The sequence below is a fragment of the Diadema antillarum genome, unplaced genomic scaffold (assembly GCF_040938485.1).
Source record: "Diadema antillarum isolate AM-2024a unplaced genomic scaffold, OU_Dant_1.0 seq00001238_RagTag, whole genome shotgun sequence".
NCBI lineage: Eukaryota > Metazoa > Echinodermata > Echinoidea > Diadematoida > Diadematidae > Diadema > Diadema antillarum.
Genome location: NW_027272025.1, coordinates 201,323 through 222,957, shown reverse-complemented (window position 1 = coordinate 222,957; position 21,635 = coordinate 201,323). Strand labels below are relative to the sequence as shown.

At 37.5% G+C, this 21,635-nt stretch overlaps 1 protein-coding gene across 1 annotated transcript in view; it reads left to right on the top strand.

Annotated features, from left to right (window-relative positions):
• Positions 1–11,325, top strand: part of LOC139745170 (trafficking protein particle complex subunit 14-like) — a 32,389-nt gene extending 21,064 nt beyond the window's left edge. Inside the window, exons 8-11 of the mRNA XM_071655580.1 lie at positions 4,434–4,570; positions 5,477–5,835; positions 8,943–9,068; positions 9,764–11,325. Of these exons, the coding sequence (XP_071511681.1) occupies positions 4,434–4,570; positions 5,477–5,835; positions 8,943–9,068; positions 9,764–9,863 (722 nt within the window). The 3' untranslated portion in view covers positions 9,864–11,325. The remainder of the gene's footprint in view (positions 1–4,433; positions 4,571–5,476; positions 5,836–8,942; positions 9,069–9,763) is intronic.
• The last annotated feature ends 10,310 nt before the right edge of the window (positions 11,326–21,635 follow it).

The following is a 21,635-nucleotide window of genomic DNA, read 5'->3' as shown; positions in this document are numbered from 1 at the left end:
ATGTTCAAATCCATGAAACTCTTCCGTTGAGATGCTACGTCGATGTGGGCAATTTTTCAGTCAGTTGCAGTCAAGGTACATATGTTTCTGAATTAATTGCATCATGACTTGAATCACATTCTTAATCTGATTGAATATTTGAAATGGAAGACAATGTGGAAGTGTTTTGTCTTGAATCCAGTATCCAGGAAGGAAAGTCTGTACAGGTGTACCTCATTTAGATTTGAGTTTGATTCTGTTAAAATGCAGTATATGAGTTGTAGCCATACACCAAACACCTTCCAAGATACACACAGTGTTAATGTAATAAATTGATGTCTACGAAGAAGATTCCACTGAGGGTAACTGGTGTTATTGCCATGACATGCCACTGGCCTCATATTTTCACCCTTTATTGCTTTTTAATTGCCATAGCTTGTGATTTGTAAACAACAGCAATACCCCCCCCCCCCCAAAAAAAAAAAAAAAAAAAAAAAAATCTATTCCACTTTCGTAATAAACCACATCCAACGCATTATATTCAATCTGGCATTGTGTAATTCAATATTACTCAGTCATTGATTATAATCCCATTAGTGTATTGCATGCATTTAACCAAAATCCACTTAATTCGTCCAATACTGTACCACACCTATTGCTTTCTCTTTATGGTGTGTGTGTATGTGTGTGTGTGTGTGTGTGTTTGTATGTGTGTGCATGTGTGGTTAAAAAGAGGATATTCAAAAGAGTGCATAATGTACATAGAATGTGTAGTAACAAGAGAGTGTGCGTACTTGCTGTGCATACTTACACAACGTTCCAGACATCCCTGTTGCAATAACATTGCTTTGTTCAGGTGTGGCACGCCTTTGTTATTTGAGCTTTTATCTCACGCCAGTGGCCACAAATGTACTTGTGTCAAGGCTTGTGGAGGCAAACATATTCATCTTGCTGTGTAATTTGTGTCTACCCTTCCAGGACTACAGCCCCCCCCCCCCCCCCCCACCACCTCCATCATTTTTAAAGGAATACACAGGAAATACGTCTGCATGTTATATAAGTCCTTTGAAATGTTTGTAAAATATGATCATTTCATCTTCTGGTGTTGCCAATTAATATACAAGAGGCAGAGTCTTGAAGGGCATTAAAAATGCATGTTTTGAGGGACAAGCCGCTGTGAAACTATAAATATTTGAAGCACATTAATTTTTGTAGATTTTGCACTACAAGTACTTCGGACACACAGTAATTCATATTCCTGCTAGACTTGTATCCAGGATTTCCAGCACAAAGTTAAATTTAAATTTGTACTTCAAAAGTGTTGTGCATAGTGTTTATATTTTTTTAAAGTAAAAATCATGCACTGCAGTTGAGAAACCAGTGTGTGTGTGTGTGTGTTGCACTTACCCATTGTGGAAAACGACACACCTACGAACTTTACATTTAAATCGAGGACACACAGAGATCCGAGGACATCCTCACTTTGCAGACTATTCCAAATGGTCTGCTTTTGCATGTATGAGTACATGTTTATAGGTCCTCGATTTAATAGCATTGTCCTCGGTTGGATAGTAAGATACGAATGAGTCCTCAGTTGACAAGAGTCCTACTTACACACAGGTCCTCGGTTATGTGGTAAAATTCTTGTGGATAAAACAGGTCCTCGGTTTCCACCATAGACGCGTAATTACTATGTGTGTGTGTGTGTGTGTGTGTGTGTGTGTGTGTGTGTGTGTGTGTGTGAATATTGTGTATATATGTGACTGCCCTGCTCAAAACCTACATACATAAAGTAGACCAAAATGAATGGATCCACTTTTCTACATAGTTTAAAAGAATAGAGTTCTAATCTTTCAAATAGTATAACTTGTTGAGATTGGACCATCCTAACCCATTCAAAAAGTGATTTAAATAATTGATATTTTTCTAAGTTGGAATTTCATAGAAAAGGGAGAAAAGAGGAAGCATGCTTTGCAGAAGTATCAAATTCCCAGTGAAGCAGTTCCTATCCCCCCCAAATATTGTCCAGAAAAGCTGCTAATATCTCAATTCAGTTTTGTTTTAAGCCATCAAATCTTGACAGTAGGCAGAGAAAAAATTACTCTCCCAGGTAAGACAAACTTAAAGAAATTGAATGGTCAACCCAAATGACATATTTTAGTCTATTACAGAAAATACCACCACCAACAACACAGTAATCTGTGACATTTTGTGTGTTTTGAGCTGGACAGTCACATATTATGTCTCTTGGATGTTGTACACATCATATTTTTTTGTCTGACCCAATCAATTGCAGATTGGGCTATTTGCCGATATTTTGGCTTGAAATTCTCAGACTTAATTCTGTATTGTTTATGTTCACTTCATGTAATTGTATTAGTTTGTAACCTGCTTTTGCCCATAACACTTTTAATTCTTCTTCTGACAAGTATTAAATTGAACATGCTATAAATTAATGTCTGTTGAGAAAGTTGTTGATCTGCTGTGCATTTTTTTTTACTGTAGATATATATGAAAAGCCATCTTTTTATGTAAGTTTTGTGCACTCCTTTACTAGTAGTGCTGCTTATGTGGACGGAAATATTGAAAACAAATGGTAGTACTTATACTTTACAGATTAGTAGGCATGTAATCTTCACATGACCAATTGAACAATGTCCTACTCTTGACATTGAACTATCCAGATGGGTTTTTTCAGTGCTTTGCTCTCATTGATACTTTTACAATTATGGACCCATGGGATTAAAGGGGTTGTATAGTTTTGATGGAGACCTAACTTCATCTAAGGTTTATGGGCCGAAAGTTTTTTGCAGCAATAATGAGAAACCTCTCATAAAATAAGAAAGAACATGTAATTCCAAGATGAATTCAGCATTTATTTGATAAAATTAGTTTTGAAATGGCTGAGATATGCAAAGTGGAGTGATCATAATAAAAGGTGGGACCCACCTTTTATTGCAATTGCTTTGCTTTACCTTGTTTTCAGATGTCTTGGCCATTCCAAAATCAATTTTCATCAAATAAGCTTTGAATTTCTCATAAAATGGTGTGTTTTGTAGTATTTCATAAGTGGTTTCTTGGTATCTTGCAAAAAATTCAGAGCTCCATCCTCATCTCCACCAATACTACACTATCCCTTTAAGCTTTACTAGTATTGCATGCATTGTGCAGTTTTGTCTTCTGCTTGTCATGGTCATGTTGAATACATCATCCCTGTGTAATGTGCAACGAATGCATGATTCCTTAATTGCACGTCATACATCTCACATGTCAATAGTAGCCAGCATAAATGCATGTGATTTTGTCTATGAAACTAATGCCAGTAATTTCTCTCTATGTTTATTTTGTTTATGAAACTAATTCAGTTATTTCTCATTTTGTTCAGAGAATCTTTATTTTATAAAAGCTTAATAGAATGTGCAAAAGGGACTGAAAATGTGATTATATGCAGTCAATAATGTTATTGATGCTCAGCATTGCACTGCTGAATTTGAAAATGTCTAATTGATGTGCAGGGATCTCTGGCCTTTGCAGTCTGAATGTTCGGGTGTATGGTTAATTATAGTCGCTCTTCTCTTCACAAATATAGGAAGCTACACTGGTTTTATTTTGTCCTGAAATCATCGTCACAAGTTACACATGTCACATCACATCATTTTAATCTAGGTCATTTACAAATGGTCCTGTCGGACATGAAGAGGATATCAAATTCTCACAATTCATCACTAATTTATACATGATTGCATTTAGCATTTCTCATGTCATATCAGTATTATATGAAATCTTGTCTTGAAATTTCTAATACCATCTGCAGTAAATATTGCATTTCCTGCAATGTAAAAGTTGAAGGCTACTTGTCTGTTTGTTTGTTTGTTTTTCTTTTCTGGTTTAGTGTCTTCAGAGCAGAAATAAACAGTGCTTGATGATCAGTATACTCTAACATGATTATTCCAATCTTGAATTGCCATGACATCACTCGAGCTCTGTTCAAAAGGAAACAAACCATTCTTTCACCCATATTTCATGTTATATCCATAGATATTGTCTGTGATTTTGCTTGGAATGTAAATAGCATGTACAACTTGCATGTCTTAGCTATTTTTGCTCTTTAGGTCTACCCAAAAAGTTACTTGTATGTTGTTCATGAGCTGTTGGCGAATGTTTGCTAAAATAAAGCCTACAATGCTTTGATTTTGGTCTGTTTGCAACATTGGCAGAACAAATAGACAAGGTATATTGTCCTTTAATACAGTGTTAGTACCGGTAGTCCCCAGAAAGCAGGTTGCCTTGTATCTGCTTGCTTCCTATAAGCACTTAATTTTTTTTTCTTCAGTGACCACGTGAAATTAATCAAAATTCAGATGTACATTATTTATCTGATCAACTATTTTATATGACATAAAATAGTGTATGTGTGATCTATGTGTATACTATTGTGTGATCCTCCTTCTCAGGTGACAGATTAGAAAACTCCAATGTAGCTGGTAGGTTAGTTTGTCAGGAACCGGTCAAGCAGCTCGGTCCGTCTAAGAAGGGGTCAACCATTAAAGTGCCTATCACGTTCCAGGCGTTGCAAGCCGGCATACAGGAGGTCAGTGTGACAGCTCCCTTGACATCTGGCTAGTACAGAAAAAGAGGAAAGTCTCAGTATAGGATGCCATGTTTGAAGGAATTGCAGGAAATGTCAACAAGTTCAGACTTTCAGAAAAACAGTCCCTCCATGAAAATAACAGTTGCAAATGACACCCTAGTACCTTTGTAGTCGTCAAATTGTTGTACATCCTATCTTTCACATCCCTAATACAATATTATTGATTATTTTTTTACAAATATATCCTCTCTAATGTCCTTATTTTTGTGTACAAAATGTTTGAAAGGTAATAATTGCTCTTGTCACAACATTGACATTACAATGGCGATCATCGTACATTGTCTGTGAAGTAATTGTCCAGTTTGAGTTATCCAATCAATGCTTGAACCGTCAAATAACTTATATATTGCTATTCTATATTTATATTGACTTTTTCATTTTCATGAAAGAGAAACCAAAATGATAAAGTGTGGAGTAAAATAAACAATTGCATAATCTTTTATAAATATATCTCTTTTGGAAGGATGATTGATTTGGCATTGTACTCTGACTAAAGCAGTGTGCCCCCTTTTGATGTGCAAGGTTTTATCATACAATTATAGCAAGTAAATTATTTTCTTATGTTTATATTGTTTTGCTCAATTTAGTTATAAATGGAGCAGAATTAAGAAGACAAGATCATTTGTAGCTCTTCAAAATATTTCAAGCAGCTCAAGTTACAAAATAATGCAGTTGTATCATTTTTTTCGCCTTTCTTTTGAAAAGTCATGCAGAATCTTAAGGTTACCCAGTTTATTCACAAGCTGACATTTCCACATTGATTTGTGTGTGTGTGTGTGTGTGTGTGTGTTATGTGTGAATGTTTGTGAAATAAATCTAATTGAATTGCATTGATTTCCTGTGCAGCTTGGAAAGTACATGAAAATGAAGCTCCAGTATGCCGCCCAGCCCTTAGCCAGTAAGATATCATCTGTAGTATCCCTGCCTTCCAAGTCATCTCCTCATTCTTCATCTCCTGTCTCGTCCGTCGCCACGGCAACATCCTCGTCCTCTGCCCCCAACTCACTGCCAGAGAATGCATCACCCCAGTCTTCCGGTACCCCCACAGCAGAGCAGCCCAACCCCACAACCACGACAGCCACCTCCAATAGCCCCGTGGCCTTGCGGAAGGTGTTCAGCATCGGACCGAACAGTGTCCTAATCAGGAGAAAAAGTGCGCTGACCAGGCAGATGTCCCTCTCTCCAGCCAGTGCTCACCCCATCAAGTAAGATGGACCTGTATGGTGTTCAAAAATACAAAAAACAAAACAAAAAACAAAACAAAACAACAACAACAACAACAACAACAAAGAGACAAAATGAAGACATACCGGGTACTGAAATGCTGTGTGAGAGACATATAAAAAGACATATTTGTTGTTGTTGTTGTTGTTGTTGTTCTTTAACCCATTAACCCGTTGAAGACGAGTCCCAAGTATACTTTGGGCAGGTGTCTATGGGAAGTGCGTGTTGTAGTAAAATCAGCCCGTCCTCAACGGCTTTAACAGAGAACACATTGTGCATGATGCTTTTAATGTTACCATTTTGTCCCAGCCAGTTCCCTTCTATGCTAGTATCTTTGCCCAGATTGGCCTTTTTATGACACCTAAATCCAGATACCAAATTCCATCTCTGAACATTGTTTTTTTTCTTTTTTTTTCGAATAGGAGGACCCTATAAAGAAGGTTTCTCCACTCGTCATGAAGCAAACAAACTTCCACATTAGCCAGCGTGTCTCCTGAGTAACTGTTGATTTAATAGCAGTTTTCTTTTCCGTTCTCGTTTGGTACTCCACATTGCCCTGGTTGCAATGATTTGGTCGAGTGTGACTCATTCAAGTAAACTGTGGAACGTACCGCAGAGGTCATGTCGAGTGACCTGGCATGTAGCAGAGAGGAAATGGGACAGGTTTACAACAGAGGAAGTTGTTGGCAAAAAGTCCTGTAAAAGACTGGAAAATTACTTCAACAGTGTTCACCTGAATTGTATCTAGATCACAGTGGTTGGTTTAGTATGAGTAATTATTATACCCCCGCCAAACGAAGTTTGAAGGGGGTATATAGGAATCAGCGGACGGTCGGTCGGGCGGTCGGTCCGTTGCAAATCTTGCGTCGCGAACTACTTCCTCAGTTTTCAACCGATTCCCATAAAACTTGGCACAGATGTGTGCCTTGGGTTGTAGATGTGCAAGACGTATTTTTTGACAGTACCCAAAAGTACGTTGCCATGGTAACGGCATACTATGGGCAAAAATGGGTACAAATCTTGCGTCGCGAACTCCTCCCACAGTTTTTGATCAATTTTTATGAAATTAGGTACAGATGTTCATCTGAATATGTTAATGTGCAAGACACATATTTCCGCAGTGGCAAAAAGTGCGTTGCCATGGTAACGGCATGTTATTGGTAAAATATAGGGCAAAATGCTTCATGGCAAAACTGCTTCATCAGTGTTCTTCCAATTCTCATGGAATTCATATTGAATGTTTGTCTTAGGATATAGGTCAGCATGACACATTTCTTGACAGTGACAAAAAGTATGTTGCCATGGTAACAGCTCACATATTATGAGCCAAAATGATGGAAAATTTTGTGTTGCAAACTACTTCCTCAGTTTTTGCCCAATTTCCATGAAATTTGGTACAGATGTGTGCCTTTGGTTGTAGATGTGCAAGACGCATTTTTCGACAGTACCCGAAAGTACGTTGCCATGGTAACGGCATATTAATGGCAGAAGATCAAGGAAAGATCTTTCGGATTTAACTACTTCCTCAGTTTTTTGACCAAAGCTTATGAAATGTTGTTTGGCGGGGGTATAACCAGTCGCTGTAGCGACATTTCTAGTTTTTTCAGCAACCATTTGGAGAAAGCTAGTCCCATTACTCTATTCAAGTCAATCATTTAATATCCATATCAGGATATTTGTGTTGTTTACAAGCTTTTTACAAAAAAATGTACAAAACATATGAACAACATGACATGTATTAAACATTAGAAAAAATATCGATTTTGTCCATTTGTCACTGCAGTATTTACAATTCAACTGTTTAGAAATCTGATTCCACTTGTCATGTATGAAGATTCCGTATTTCAGATTGTGTATCATAAATGAATAAGTGCTTGGTACTGCAAAATCGGAAAATAGCATTCAACACAGACATACTTGTTGGTAAAGCTTTTCGACATGCACTCATCAGAGTAAAATCGCATGAATGAACAGAAAGCCAGAAACGAAACTATATAAAGGAAGGAAACCATACGGGCGAATGGCGAGCTGTGATTGGCTGTCAAGGTAAACAAAATTAGCCTTGCTGCCAGCCGTTGGTTGATTAATGCTAAAATAATGCAAGCGTTCTTACGAACTCTTTCTGACGGCACAGAATGGGGTCCGTGAGCTGAATGTATACTGCTTCGAGCATGCGCAGATGCGTGAAACTTCTCGCTCGGCTGAGAACCTTAAAACAAGATGAACAGTATTGTTCCGCGCACTCTTGGTTGTTCATCAAGTGGTGAGCAATGGCCGAATTGCCACCATCCACCGCAGTACGCACGTTAGTTTTGCGATTTTACTCTGATGAGTGCATGTCGAAAAGCTTTAGTATGTCTGTGTTGAATGTATCATAAATGTTACTTCATCCTAAATGTGTGAGACAACTTTTTCAATTTGTCCACATATTTTTGTCATGAGTTGACTTGGACACACCTCTCCAAAAATTAATGGAACTTGCCTTCCTTAACCCGTTGAAGACTTGTCCCAAGTATACATGTACATGTCCCAAGTGTACTTGGGCACATGTCTATGGGAAATGCGTGTTATACCGAAATTGACTTGTCCTCAATGGGTTAAACATGTGATTAAAAAAAAACTTGGCAGAAAACAAAGAGGATGAACTTCAAAGAAAAATTGTGCTGTTCGTTGATCCATCTTGTGCAGGGCCAAAGGTCTCCATGACCAGATAAATGATTTGCAAAAATATTTATAATTGCAATTTCTTGGTTGTTACCCAGTGGATTTCATTTAAAGTTTCTTTGTAGACTGTGATATCTATGTATGTCTAGATGCCTTTGTGCCATGCATTACCATACATAAAGTATAAGAGCAAATAAATGTCATGCTTTGTATTTATGCAGCAAACCCCCCCCCCCCCCCCCCCTCTGCAGTAAAGTCAATCACAACTAGATCAACATCTAATCATAAATCAATTCAAATCTACTGGGATGTTCTGAGTGATGTTTACATTATTTGAAAGAGCAAACAGATTGAAATAGTCAGATGTGAAATGAAACTCTTTGTACATAGAGTGCATGTTCTCCTGTATGTACTTCACCTGTAGGAAGTTCTTGGCCGGGATTCGCTCCCACTCATTCAGCGGTGAGTCCGTAGGGGATGCCGGTCACCACGACAACCAGTCAGGTGACCTCCAAAGGGATGGAAGTGCAGAAAGTGACCCAGAAATCAGGTAAACCCATCTCGTTTCTATTCTTGTGTAGTGAAGGGCATCAACAAGTGAGTGATCATCATCAGCTCTCTTTTGTTTTGTTTCATTTCTTTCTGTCTACAAATATTGTTGGGGATTGTCTGTCCTGGGATGTTCACATATTTATCTGTATCTCTCTTACTCATCTGTCCATGGACAAGGACTGTATATTTTTCCCCCGTTTAGACCCAGCAAACCCCAGAAAATATGTTTCTTTGGTGACGTGCTGTATTTGTTGCTGTACTGTACCATTTATTGTTAGTATTGCATCAAGTAGAATAAAAGTTTCTCTTTCATTTGTGCTTTGTTTTAAGCTGATACTAGCATTATTATTTCATTTGCAGAATTATCCAAAGTGTCTATAAATCACTTTATTCATAACTGGTCCTTAATTTGGCTACTCTGTTGAGAAGATTGAAGATAATACTTCTCTCTCAAATTGGCAAATTTTTAAAATGTTTTTGTTTAATTTTGTGCAGATTCAATGAATTGAAAGTTCTAGCTCCATCCAGCCAGTCTCCAATATAAAATATGCAGTGAAATTCAGCTTTGCAAATTTAGTGAAGACAAGATGAAAGTTTCTGCAGCGAAATTATCCTAGGATTTTGTTGCATGAAAGGTTGACAGTAGAAGTATTACACTTTCTCCTTGAACCGTTATCCTCCTCTTGTGTGCAGGTCATCTCCTACGACCTCCATGCCCCCTGCTGCAGAGGACCAGTCAGCTCCCAGCATAGACCGCATTGTCAAGCACAGATGCCAGGTGTATGTTGCATGATGCCCAAAGGGAGCCCTGTGGAAACGAGCCTTCATTACCGGGAGCATGCAATACACACAGTATTATGTAGTTTCAAGGGTCTGTTCTGACCGGGACAAGTGTGAGCAAGCCAAAACTGCAGGTACAGGGTACGGTGCTGCAAGGTTTTTAGAACGTGCAAGGACCAAGTGGAACAAAATCAGTTGGTGATATGTTTATGTGAACTGATGTCTGTACACCAAGAGCACTTGTAGGATGTCTCGTGGTGTTGAGACATTTTAACTGCTAATCAGGTGTAATGAGCCTTGATGTTAGATGCTGACTGGGCAAGTGCATGCAGTTGTCTAATGTTTTTATATTTTGCTTTCTTGAAGGGATGGGGCCAGATGCAATGAGTGTTTCACTTGCCCTTGAGTTCCTGGGTCAGAAATGCTGCAACCTAGTCAAACATGGTAGGAGCTAGTTTGAATGTGTTGCATTGCCACTGTATCCTCTGATTGTACTTTGATTCCTTGAGACCAAGTGACAACTCATTTTATGGGCCATTTGGCGATGACTCTGTAATGACGCAGGCTGAAACTCTTTCAAATACAACTCCAAAGTGTAAGGAACTATGATGTGTTAAAACCATGACTGTGGCTCAGATGCATCTAAAAAGGACCATCGCTCAGATGTACGCAAATGCGCCTCATTCCATGCTTCCTCCTGTTTCATTGCAACTCTGTAACGCAACTTGTTGCTGAGTGTGACCGGCTTGTGCTGCAGTAGGCTTGAGTGACAAGATATTCCCAGAAATGTGGTTTCAGTGTAACAGGGATGATGAGTCGAGTGCAATCCATGTTGAACTACTCAAATCTGAATAGACTGGACGAGCCTGTTATCTAAGAATAGTGCATCATGTTTGCCGGAAGAACCAAATCAATGAATTTGAGGATGAGCGATCTGTAAAATTTGTTTCATTGATGGCAATTTTGGGGGTAAAAAAACTGGGAAATGGCAGAGGGGCAATTTTCATACTTTTGTATCTTGATCTACGCAGTTTCGCTGCATTATCCAACCAATTCTCAGCTATGGAGCAAGTCTATATTCCCGACTATCAGATACATCACTACTTTGAGATCATATTAACAAGAATCCATTCAGGAATCAAATTCATAACCACAACTCATATCAACGATGATAGACTGGACATTGCTGTGTGTGGGTGGGAGCTCTCCTTCGGAAGCTCTCTCGCGTCCTACAAATTTTTGTCCGAAAATGACGACTGGCACCAGGACTTTATCACCACTAAATGTTTGCCAGTCCCAGGATTTGTAGTGGTTGTATGGTGGCAAGACTGCACTTCTTGTGTGAGCTGCAGAGTGACGTCGCATACCTATGATGGGCATGCTGTAAATTGGTAGAAGGTGTTGGAGGAGGCTGAAATTCTTGAAACACTTGATCTGTCTGCATCTTCTAATACCTGGCATACCTTGTTAATGCTGCGTTCCCACTGTAGGATGATCCGCTACGGAGACCACGATTGGCCATTAGTAGCTGATTTGCGGAATTTTTGTTTTTAATACGTTTATCACAATCTGCATGGCAGTGGGAACCCAGCATAAGACGGTCAAGCGTCAAAATAGCACTTGTCGATTATTCAGGAGAACAAATGTCATCGAGTTATTCATAGAAGAGAGAAAACGCGGTGTATTGGAAGGCGGGTTTGTTGTCCTATTCCACTTACAAGTGCTATTTTGATACCCAATGTTACATATGCATGACATGTTTATGCCATTTAACCAGGAATAAAGGCTTTTGTGTTTAAAAAGGAGATGTTGTTGTAGGTAGGCTGTGGCAATTTGCATATTTGTTCTTCCTTCTTTCAGACTGAAATATCAAGAAACTATATTTGGCTACAAAGAACCTTGTATATACACTAACACATGACAAGACTCTCTCTAATACAGAGTGTTGCACCTGAGTGTAGATGTGTTAGGATTTGTTGATGTAGACTGTAAACAAATTAAGATTGTTCACTTATCAGTTCTCTGGTTTTCAGTATTTCTCTTCCCAAACTGTATATATTGCTAAATGTTTACAATTCTAAATCCAAAGACTGGATGTAAATGTATGATGTTGGCATTGCACTGATTATACGTGTGTCCAGTTCTTGGATTAAAGAATTGCAAATATTGTATCTTGACCGGGTGGATGATAGTAGTTGTATGCGACTATTACAATTTTTATCTTGAGTAAAAGAGACGTAGATGTGAAATGTTCAAACATTGTGTGGTGACTCCGCAGATACAAAGAAAAAACAATAACACAAAAAACAAAACAAAAACAAAAAAACTGAAAGAGAAATGGAATTAACTGATGAGTTTGTCACTGGACATTCCGAAGAAAAACCTGCACTTACATATGTATAAAAAATATAAATAAATAAAAATGTTGAATCAAATGTCATAAGGTATACTTTCAAGTCATCACATCCAAGGTGAATATTATGTTATGTACTGTATGATTGTAAAAACTGATAAGCATGTTCACTGAAGTTAAGCTAAGTGTTCATCTGGATATAAATGATGGCTGATACACTCTATGGTGGCCTGTACTTTACCAATAGAAGAAGAAAAGAAGATGGCAATTGAATCTGAAGATATATTGATATGTGCTGAATCATTTTCCACACTGGATGGCAGATATACACTGTACCTATACTGTTTACTAAAACATATGATTGATATTTTTGCAACAAATACAACCAAATGTATTTTTTTCTCTCGTAAATGTAGATACATTGTATTACACTGTATATGATATATGCCTCAGATGTTGAACTACACACATTATAGATATATTCAAAATAACAGATTATACAAATTAACTGCTCTTTATATCATAAATGCAAAATTGAGTGGACTGTGTATGCATTGGCATCATTCAAGTAAAGAACTTAGCTACAGTTATGATTCCTAAAAAGTCTTTTCACAGGTTTGATCAGCATTTGTAAAATGTCTTCAGTGAAAGAAGTGATACCAAGGCAAGTACCGTTAATTACTGAAGTTGTCCTACAAGTCCAACAAAGGCTGAACATGTTAGGGTTTCAATGTCAGTACATGTATACCAATAATACACATTACATAGGAGTCTCAGAATGTGATACAAAGATATTTCTTTGCTGCATTGCATTGATATTGATTTTCAATCACATTGGCTTGGCATTTGACACTGAAATAAAATGATATCATACTCGTCATTTCTTTTTTACATTCATAGGGCATATTTTGGGTAGTGCTTCAATCATTATGAAGATTTTGATCTGTCAAGATTTTCTTCCAAGTGTACAGTATGTCATGGAGAAAGAAGCATCTTTTACTGTATACGCGGAATATTTCGTGAGGTTTTTATTTTCACAAATTTCGTGAGTCAATGTGCTATTCATGAAATTAAAGACATGCAAAAATATTGACTCTGATCCCGATGTAAATGTGACATATGGGTGTACACTTATCTGTCAGTACATGACTCCACGATCGCGAATTTAACCACTCACGAAATTGTCAGGAATTCCTGATTCGCGAAAATTTAGACTCGCAAAATATATGGCGTATACAGTATGAAGTCGCAGCATGACAAGCAAGAAGGTGGTGTCGTCGTCGTCAATTTGCCGTTCTTACGTCAGTTTTGAATTGCAATAATTTCTGCTGTCGAGAGTTCTAACAAAAATATCAAGGATTCTTTCGAGAGTGACTCATGCACTTTGAATTCTTTGCCTTCCAAAGACTGCGTCTTGTATTTGCTGAAATAAAGGCTGAAGTCCAGTGTTGAATGTTTATTCATGCAATTTTATAGGAAGAAATGTTTCACCATTTTTATATGCATGTGGTTTCAGATGGTCTGTGATGTTACAATCATTACTATGTCATTTAAAGGGGAAATTTAGTCCAAATATATATTTGTCCAATAAGAAAGAGTAAAATATTACGAGTTCAATGGTATAATTTTGATCAAAATTGGATGGAAAGTAAGGAAGTTATGACATTTTGAAGTTTTGTTATTTTTTAGGGAAGCAGTTCTTGAACAGTCAATATGATATGTCATCCCTTCAAAATTTACTATATAGTTTGTACATAAAATTTTTAAATTTCCTGTTCTTCATTCAAATGCAATTATGCCCGGTCTCAAATCCTGGTATGTATATCTAACTGATCACTATTCTGAAGTTATTCAACCAGGAATAACATCATGTTTCAGACTTCAATGACAGAAACGTTGGATTTTCAAAATTGTCTGTACATGATCAGTAGAAAATTGTGATGTTATGACATGTTAGCTCACTCATTAGCCTATTCATATCCACTGTACAAGAACCGTTTTGCAGAAATTAGCAAAACTTCAAAATGTCCTTATTTTTCATCCGATTTCAGTCAAATTTTTACCATTGAACTCGTAAGATTTTTCTTTTTTATCAGACTATTTAAACTAATATTTGGACTGGGTTTCCTCTTTAAAGACGTGACCCACTTTCGTCATTCCATGTGAGATATCAGCAAGAAGCTGTTGGCACTTATTGGTAAATGTGTCAAGACTTGAAGCATTTTTCTTCTACTCTGTATATATCAAGACATGAGCGGGATATGCATGTATGTGAGACAGCAATTTCTATCCTTTGTTATTGAGAAGTTTTTTTATGGTTTATTTACGCTCCAAAGTGTGGCATTTTTTCGTTTTGTCTACTGGGTATTTATGATTGTATTAATTTGCTGTAAATTCAAGAAAACATGATGTACAACTGAGAATGATATTTTCATTCTCATTATCAGCTTTTTGTGAATGGATTGTCAAAACCAAAAGATTAGCTGAACTTTTACAAATTCATTGTTACTTTCCGGAAGGAAAGGGTAATATGTTTTCTGTGATTATGGCATGCTACTTTAAACTTCTTAAGCATTTCTTAACCAGATTAATGATGTGGTTGTCCCTCATGGCAAGTAAAGTCATTCTGTATTAAACTAAACAAATGCTTACTCTTTGAAGATCACCTGAGGTAATCTCTACACTCTGCACTTTACGCAACACACACACACACACACTCACACACCTTACATTTTTCCTTATCAACATTAATATGTGACTCCAGAAAAGGCATACTACGAAGGCATCACTTTCTGAGCCTATGCCATCAGTTATAGTTTTAAATCTGTTGCCAACTGATGCCAAATCTACAATCATTGATGCAAATTATTTTACCCCTAGAGTTCGACTTAGCACCCTTTCTATGTGTTTCAGGAAATTCCATGATTTCAACCTTTCTATGCAGTCATCTGGCTGGGTAGGGGAGAGACTATTCTAACCCTTATTGCACAAACACATACTAGTAGCTTTGTATACCATTGTTTTGTCCTGTCCTAACCCCACAAACTCATATCACATGACTGTTGGATAATATATGATTTCAAGTGCCCACACAATTCACAGACAGGGTAACTACTGGTAAATTACTTTAAAGCAGGGATCACCCCCCCCCCCCCCCCCCCCGCCCCATTATTAACCCATTGAGGACGAGTCCCCAGTATAGCAAGGGTCTATGGGAAATGCATGTTGTAGCAAAATTAACCCGTCCTCAAGGGGTTAAAAAGTTTCATTCATCTTAACCTCTCTGCTCAACTCAAGAAGTGCCTTTCATTGTTCGATATATACCTTGATGTGTTTCACTTCCATACTTATGTGTGCTGAAGTGTTTCACATGTATAGCATGCTAGCTGTGTGTTAGCCAGGTTGACTCTGTGTTGAATGTATACTTGTAGTGTAGAATTTGCATTGAATGGGAAAAGTCCATGGTAATACTAACTGATGTCTAATTGCTGTCATGGAGCATGTAGTAGGTGCAAAGATTTATAGTGATGACTGCCGCAGAGCCTCTTTCTAATATGGCCCAAAGCTGCAGTGTAGTACAATGTAGGTTGTGCATTAGGCAGAATGATTTATGCTCCCATATGATGAAGACATGAATTTATATGTAAAAGGTAATTGATAATTTACTGTATGATTAACAAGATATATATGTATCAATTATATACACTGTATGCATACTCAGACGGTGGTATGGGCTAATTAGGATGATGTATGTGAACAAACATTTCTGGTATCGGGACTTGCCTATATTTTCATGCATGGTTGCCCTGGAAGTGTTCAATGTAAGTATGAAATATTAAATGCAATGCAGCACTTAAAAAGCTACATTTATCAAGTAATAAATATTTAATTTAATGCAGTGATGTCAAGTAATATAAAGTATTGGTAAGAGGAAATCCAAGGCAGAAATGTGTGGAAAAATAACAACCAAATGTTTGCATACATTAAAATGTATATCTGAGCATGTTCAATTGAAAAAAAAAAAAATCAAGCGTTAGCTTGAAGGTTGTTGAAAATACCTTGTATACCTATGTATTGTTAATTTCTATGAAAACATTGAATAGGTCATAACTCCTTGCAGAGTCGAGAGAGCCTTTGAAAATGAGCAAAACAGTGATTATGTCAAAAACAATTGTTTGAGTGAGTTAAAGAAATATTTATTGTTGATGTTTGTTACAGCTAACAATATATTAAATGACCATAGTCTATATAATCTCTTATAGGCAGCAGATATTGATGAATTGAGGTATCAATTTAAGTAGCTCTTAGTGCAATAGTGAAAACATTGGGTGATTTACATCTTGCCAGTGTTTTGTTAAGAAACTTTGACTGATATGACAAATTCTTGCAATCTACAATTTACCTTCGTAGGAAGCCACCGTAAAATAGCCATGGGCTTTAGTCTTAATAAATATTTGAACTTCAAACTGTCTTCCAGTGCATTTTTTATGGCATGTCCAGTCAAGAAATACAATGGAACCTCGTTCTAGCAATGTTGACTATGCAGTGGACTCCCGTTATAAGGAAGTCCTCTAGACTGGCAGTTTTAGGAAATTCTTTTGTTATATATCAAAATGTTGTTATAAACCTAACAAAGAAAAGAAGAAAAAACATAGAGTGGATAATGCTGTTGCCTGAATTTTTACTTCGTTGTAACCAGAATTTTGTTACAACCGTGTTCGTTATAACATGAGTGCACTGTAGCGATATCCCTGATATAATGAATTAATTTTGCAGGTCATGTTCCTTTTATATTCTTTTGTTTTTATCACTGATATAATGAGATACCTGATATAACACGAACATTTCAGTGGTCCAAAGCAGCTTGTTATAACAAGGTTCCCCTGTATAGGCATTGTTCAATTTTGTATTCTGCACCAATCTATCATTTTTATATACCTCTGTTCTTCATACAATCATAATACAAACTGTGTCGGATAAATTCTCTGGTGATACTCCTCATACATATCTCTGGAGAAAACAAGGCCAAATAGAGACACTTATCTAATTCATTAATGTATGTACATATACAAAATATTTATTTCAAAAAATCAAAACACACAGTGTTTTATAGACATATTTTTTTTTCATATTTTATAAATGTCCTTGTCAAACTTACTCTCTAGGCAGGAGCTTTATTTTGTGCAGACTTTATACAAAATATGTTATTTCGAAGTTGTTACTTGAGTTATATGTAGTCTGCAAACAAAAACAAAACAAATTCAATGACACCTATTGGTGTGCTCACATACACTTTACAGCTATATCTAGGATATTACACTGCTTCCATTTTACATTAAGAATGTTGACCCTATCGCATGAGACTGCTGTGGGAAAATTTATCTTGATTGCTGCGCCCACAACTTGTGAATGAGAACTCACTGAAAAATGGCCATTTGCAATATACCGTATGTCAAAAAAAAAAAGTTACAACGGGACCCTCCGCAATGATATCTTTAAAAATAGTGAATCAATCCAAATACAAATACAGGGTATGAAACTACTTTGTATAACTCATTGCCCACATCTTACAGAAAACCCCATTCGATTTGCTTCAGTGGTCAAAGAGAAATGAGGAATTTTGTAGAGGATGTCAAGAATCAATTCCCTCCAAGTTCTGTCTATTGTATTCCCACACAAAAGCATCGAAGTGCTAAACTTGGAAGAATCAGACTCATGACATGCTTTCCAACATTCCACATTTCTCTGTGACCGCTTAACCAAATTGAATGGGGTTTTCTGCAAAATAGAGCTAAGATGTTATATTTTAAGACCCTGAAATAGCATTTAGACAGTTTAATCATTTTGGGTGTTATCAATGCGAAAATTTGATCATTGTAGTAATTTTTTTTTTGACATACTGTACATAAAGCAAAGATATCAGGACTGTCACAAGTCGTACTGCTGTTTACTGAAATCAATAAAATACATGCGAAGTGACTTCAGCATACGCAAGCATGTTATAATTTCATACAAAAAGTGAAAAATGCCCCTAAAAATGAGATCTTTAGCCTAGCCTATGTTTTAGGAAGGAACAAAGCTCTCTTGAGGCTACAATGTAAAACATCGATGAATCTTACTATAAATGATAAGTAGTGATACATTCCTATTGGGAAAAAAAAAATATCACCTTACAACTCTCGCATGTCTGTGGAAAATTCTGACATATTTCTTGTTTCTCTAGGACATAGCCTCTGGAGGCAACGCCACATGAAATATGTTGTGAAAAAAAAATTGTCATCACTCCACAGGTACTCTTTATAGTAGAGATACACAATTTGTATAGCACATGAGCTTTGATCAGCAAATGATACCACTCTGTCTTCTTTTTAAGATACATATAATTGCTTTACATCCTACATCCTTTACATCGTTCTTTCTTACAAATACAACAACCTACAATGGTACAGAAGATTTTAAAAGCAAAGCTTTAAATTGATAAATAAATGTTTCTTTTTAGTGGTTTCCCTTGATGACTTTACGGAGATAGTTCCATATAAATTGACGATGACATAAATGCAGGGGCAGATCCAGGAATTCCGTAAAGAGCCTTTACAAAATTAAAGGGGGGGGGGGGCACGCACCCCTCCCCCATTTTTTCTTATTATGGGGGGGGGGAGCGTGGGCCCGATGCCCTCCCCCCTGGATCCGCCACTGTAAATGCCTTCATATGACCTGGGGGGCGTTTCATCAACGAGTTCGTCGGAGATTTCACCGACAAATTTGCTATCAGCCAATCAGACCAAGGATTTCATTAGCTTTTAACAGTTGTCAGTGTAAATCCTTCCGTCTGATTGGCTGATAGCAAATTTGTCGGTGAAAACCTCCGACGAACACGTTGATGAAACGCCCCCCAGAACACAACAACTGCAATGACTACCGACATCACAGTCAACAATGGAATGTGAGGACCTACTACTACAACATGACAAATTACTAGAGTTGATCACACCATGTCTAGTAGACACCTACATACCTTGGCAACCTTACACCTAACAGGTGGTTCATACAAGCTAGTACAATTGTACATCAACCACTGCAATACATGCATACCTTCATCACTAGTGGTGTTGCACACTACACTTTATTCTTTGTTATTTTTCTCATAACAAAGTTATGGAGGTGTATACCGAGGGCCTCCATTTCTTGTCCTTGCTCAAATGGAAGTACTATGTACGTGTATTTAAGTATGCACTACTGTTTAGAGATGCTACCAGGGCATGTGTGTATCACATAATGTTACAAAATTAGGCAATGACAGGCAACAACAACATAAAAATACCAAAAGTAGCATTTACACTGAAATTATTTCCATTTATCAGCAAACCCATCAAAGCTCAACTTCACTTTTTCTTCCTTTTTTTGTGTGTGCATGTGTGTTTTGTGTGCGATGTCAAGTCCTGTAAATAAAACAGACGTGTTTAAACACCTAGGCCAAAATATAACATGACGCTATCAATATCAGATGATGAAAAACTGCTACAAGAATTCCATCGGTCTTGTAACAAGCTCTTCAATTCAACTGTTCCTATTCAGTACATTTCCATACTTCAAATCTAGTTCGTATACATTATATGTTGCTATATGGCTGGCATGCCTTGGGCAGGTTTCCCAGTTTAGTTATGTATCAATGGCGGATCCAGGTGGGGGCGCAACGGGTGCCCGCCCCCTTTATTTTTTGTTATTAAAAACAAGAGAAATAAAAGACAAAAATGTAGGGGGCACATGCCCCCCCCCTAATTTTGTAAAGGCACCCCACCCCCCCCCCCCCCCCCCCCCCCCCCTTTACGGAATTCCTGGATCCGCCCCTGCGTATAACATGTACATGATCAAGGTATGCATAGATTTGCATATAGTATAACACCAATCTATTGAGTGGAGACTGTGAAGCTGGCCAAGGAGGACTGGCCATCGTTTTAACCCATTCCATACTGAATACTGAAATGCCCATAGACTTAATGCACAGGCCGCCAGGTTCCTGTACGGAATGGGTTAATACTTGCCCGAGGCTTGTCTTGACATGGTATCAACTAATGCAGGCAACCTAGATTCAAAGTGTATTCATTGGGAACAGGTCTTTCTAAAAGCACACAACTAAGAATGGCTGTAAATATTACTAGACTACCAGCCTAACTGAAGAAGAGTATGGATTTCTACCCAGTGTCTGCATAATACCTCCTCACTAAAGTTATATTCCTACACTCATGGTTCTCAACTTTCTAATGATAGCAGATGCTTTACATACAGTAGTACTGTAAAACTGGATATTTTCGCGCGACTAATCTTTCATGCTCGGCCAGATAAGAGTTTTGCTTGTTTTTAATTCCGCGGTATCAAGACATCAACTACAGGAACATTGGCAAGCAAAAGTATTCGCATGCTTTTATTTTCACGCTAGTTTCTGATTGCGTGAAATGCGCGAAAATTTCAACACCGCAAAAATTTCCACTTTTACAGTACAAATTCTTCATATATTTTCCCTTTTTCCTTCTGTCACAATTTCCTTTTTCTTCTTTTTGCTTTTAATATTAAATGTCATCATCTCAATGCACAGTCAAACTCAAATCGTGGCTACAAAATGTTTCCACTGTATTTCATGTATGTAATCCGCCAATAAACAACAGAAATGTATATATTCATATGAACTACATGTACAACATACAAAAAAAAAATACTAATAATCTGTGATGCTGACACATTTGTAGTGTGACTTGCAATAAACATGCAAATGTTCATAGCACACATATACTTCTTGGACAAAAGTCCGATCAAAACTTTTGTACGAAGAGCCATGTCTGAAGAGAATGACATGTACAAAATTAGGTCGTCGTGTGAGCAATTTTCAAGACCGGCCATTGCTATTGTTATGGACATGATTTCATTAGGCGTTTTCACATCAGCCCGATGTTTCGAAATAGCGCGCTATTTTCTGACTTGGGAAATCAACCTGATCACGAAATAGAGCGCTATTTGATAATGTGAACACAAATTATCGCGCTAATTGTATCGCTCTGATGGAGAAAATTTCTCAAGTCCAACTCGAGAAATTTCTGAAATAGCGGGATAGTAGCGCGTTATTTGATAATGTGAAAACGACTCGAGAAATTAGCGCAATGCATCCCATCATGCCTAGCGTGTGTGACCCGATCGATCGAGGCAAACTGCACACAAATCATGGGGAATTTTTGAGAGGGCACACACTTTACTGATGCTGTTTGCACATACTCAGCTGTTGAATTAGCTCGAAAAAAAATTTGGCCTAATTCTCTTCGGGCTGATGTGAATAGGAAATGAAATAGCGCTCTAATTCGCAATCGCGAAAAATATCTTGAGCCTGGACTTTTATCGGGCTGATGTGAAAACGCCTATTGCGTGCATGTCGCGTCTAAACTT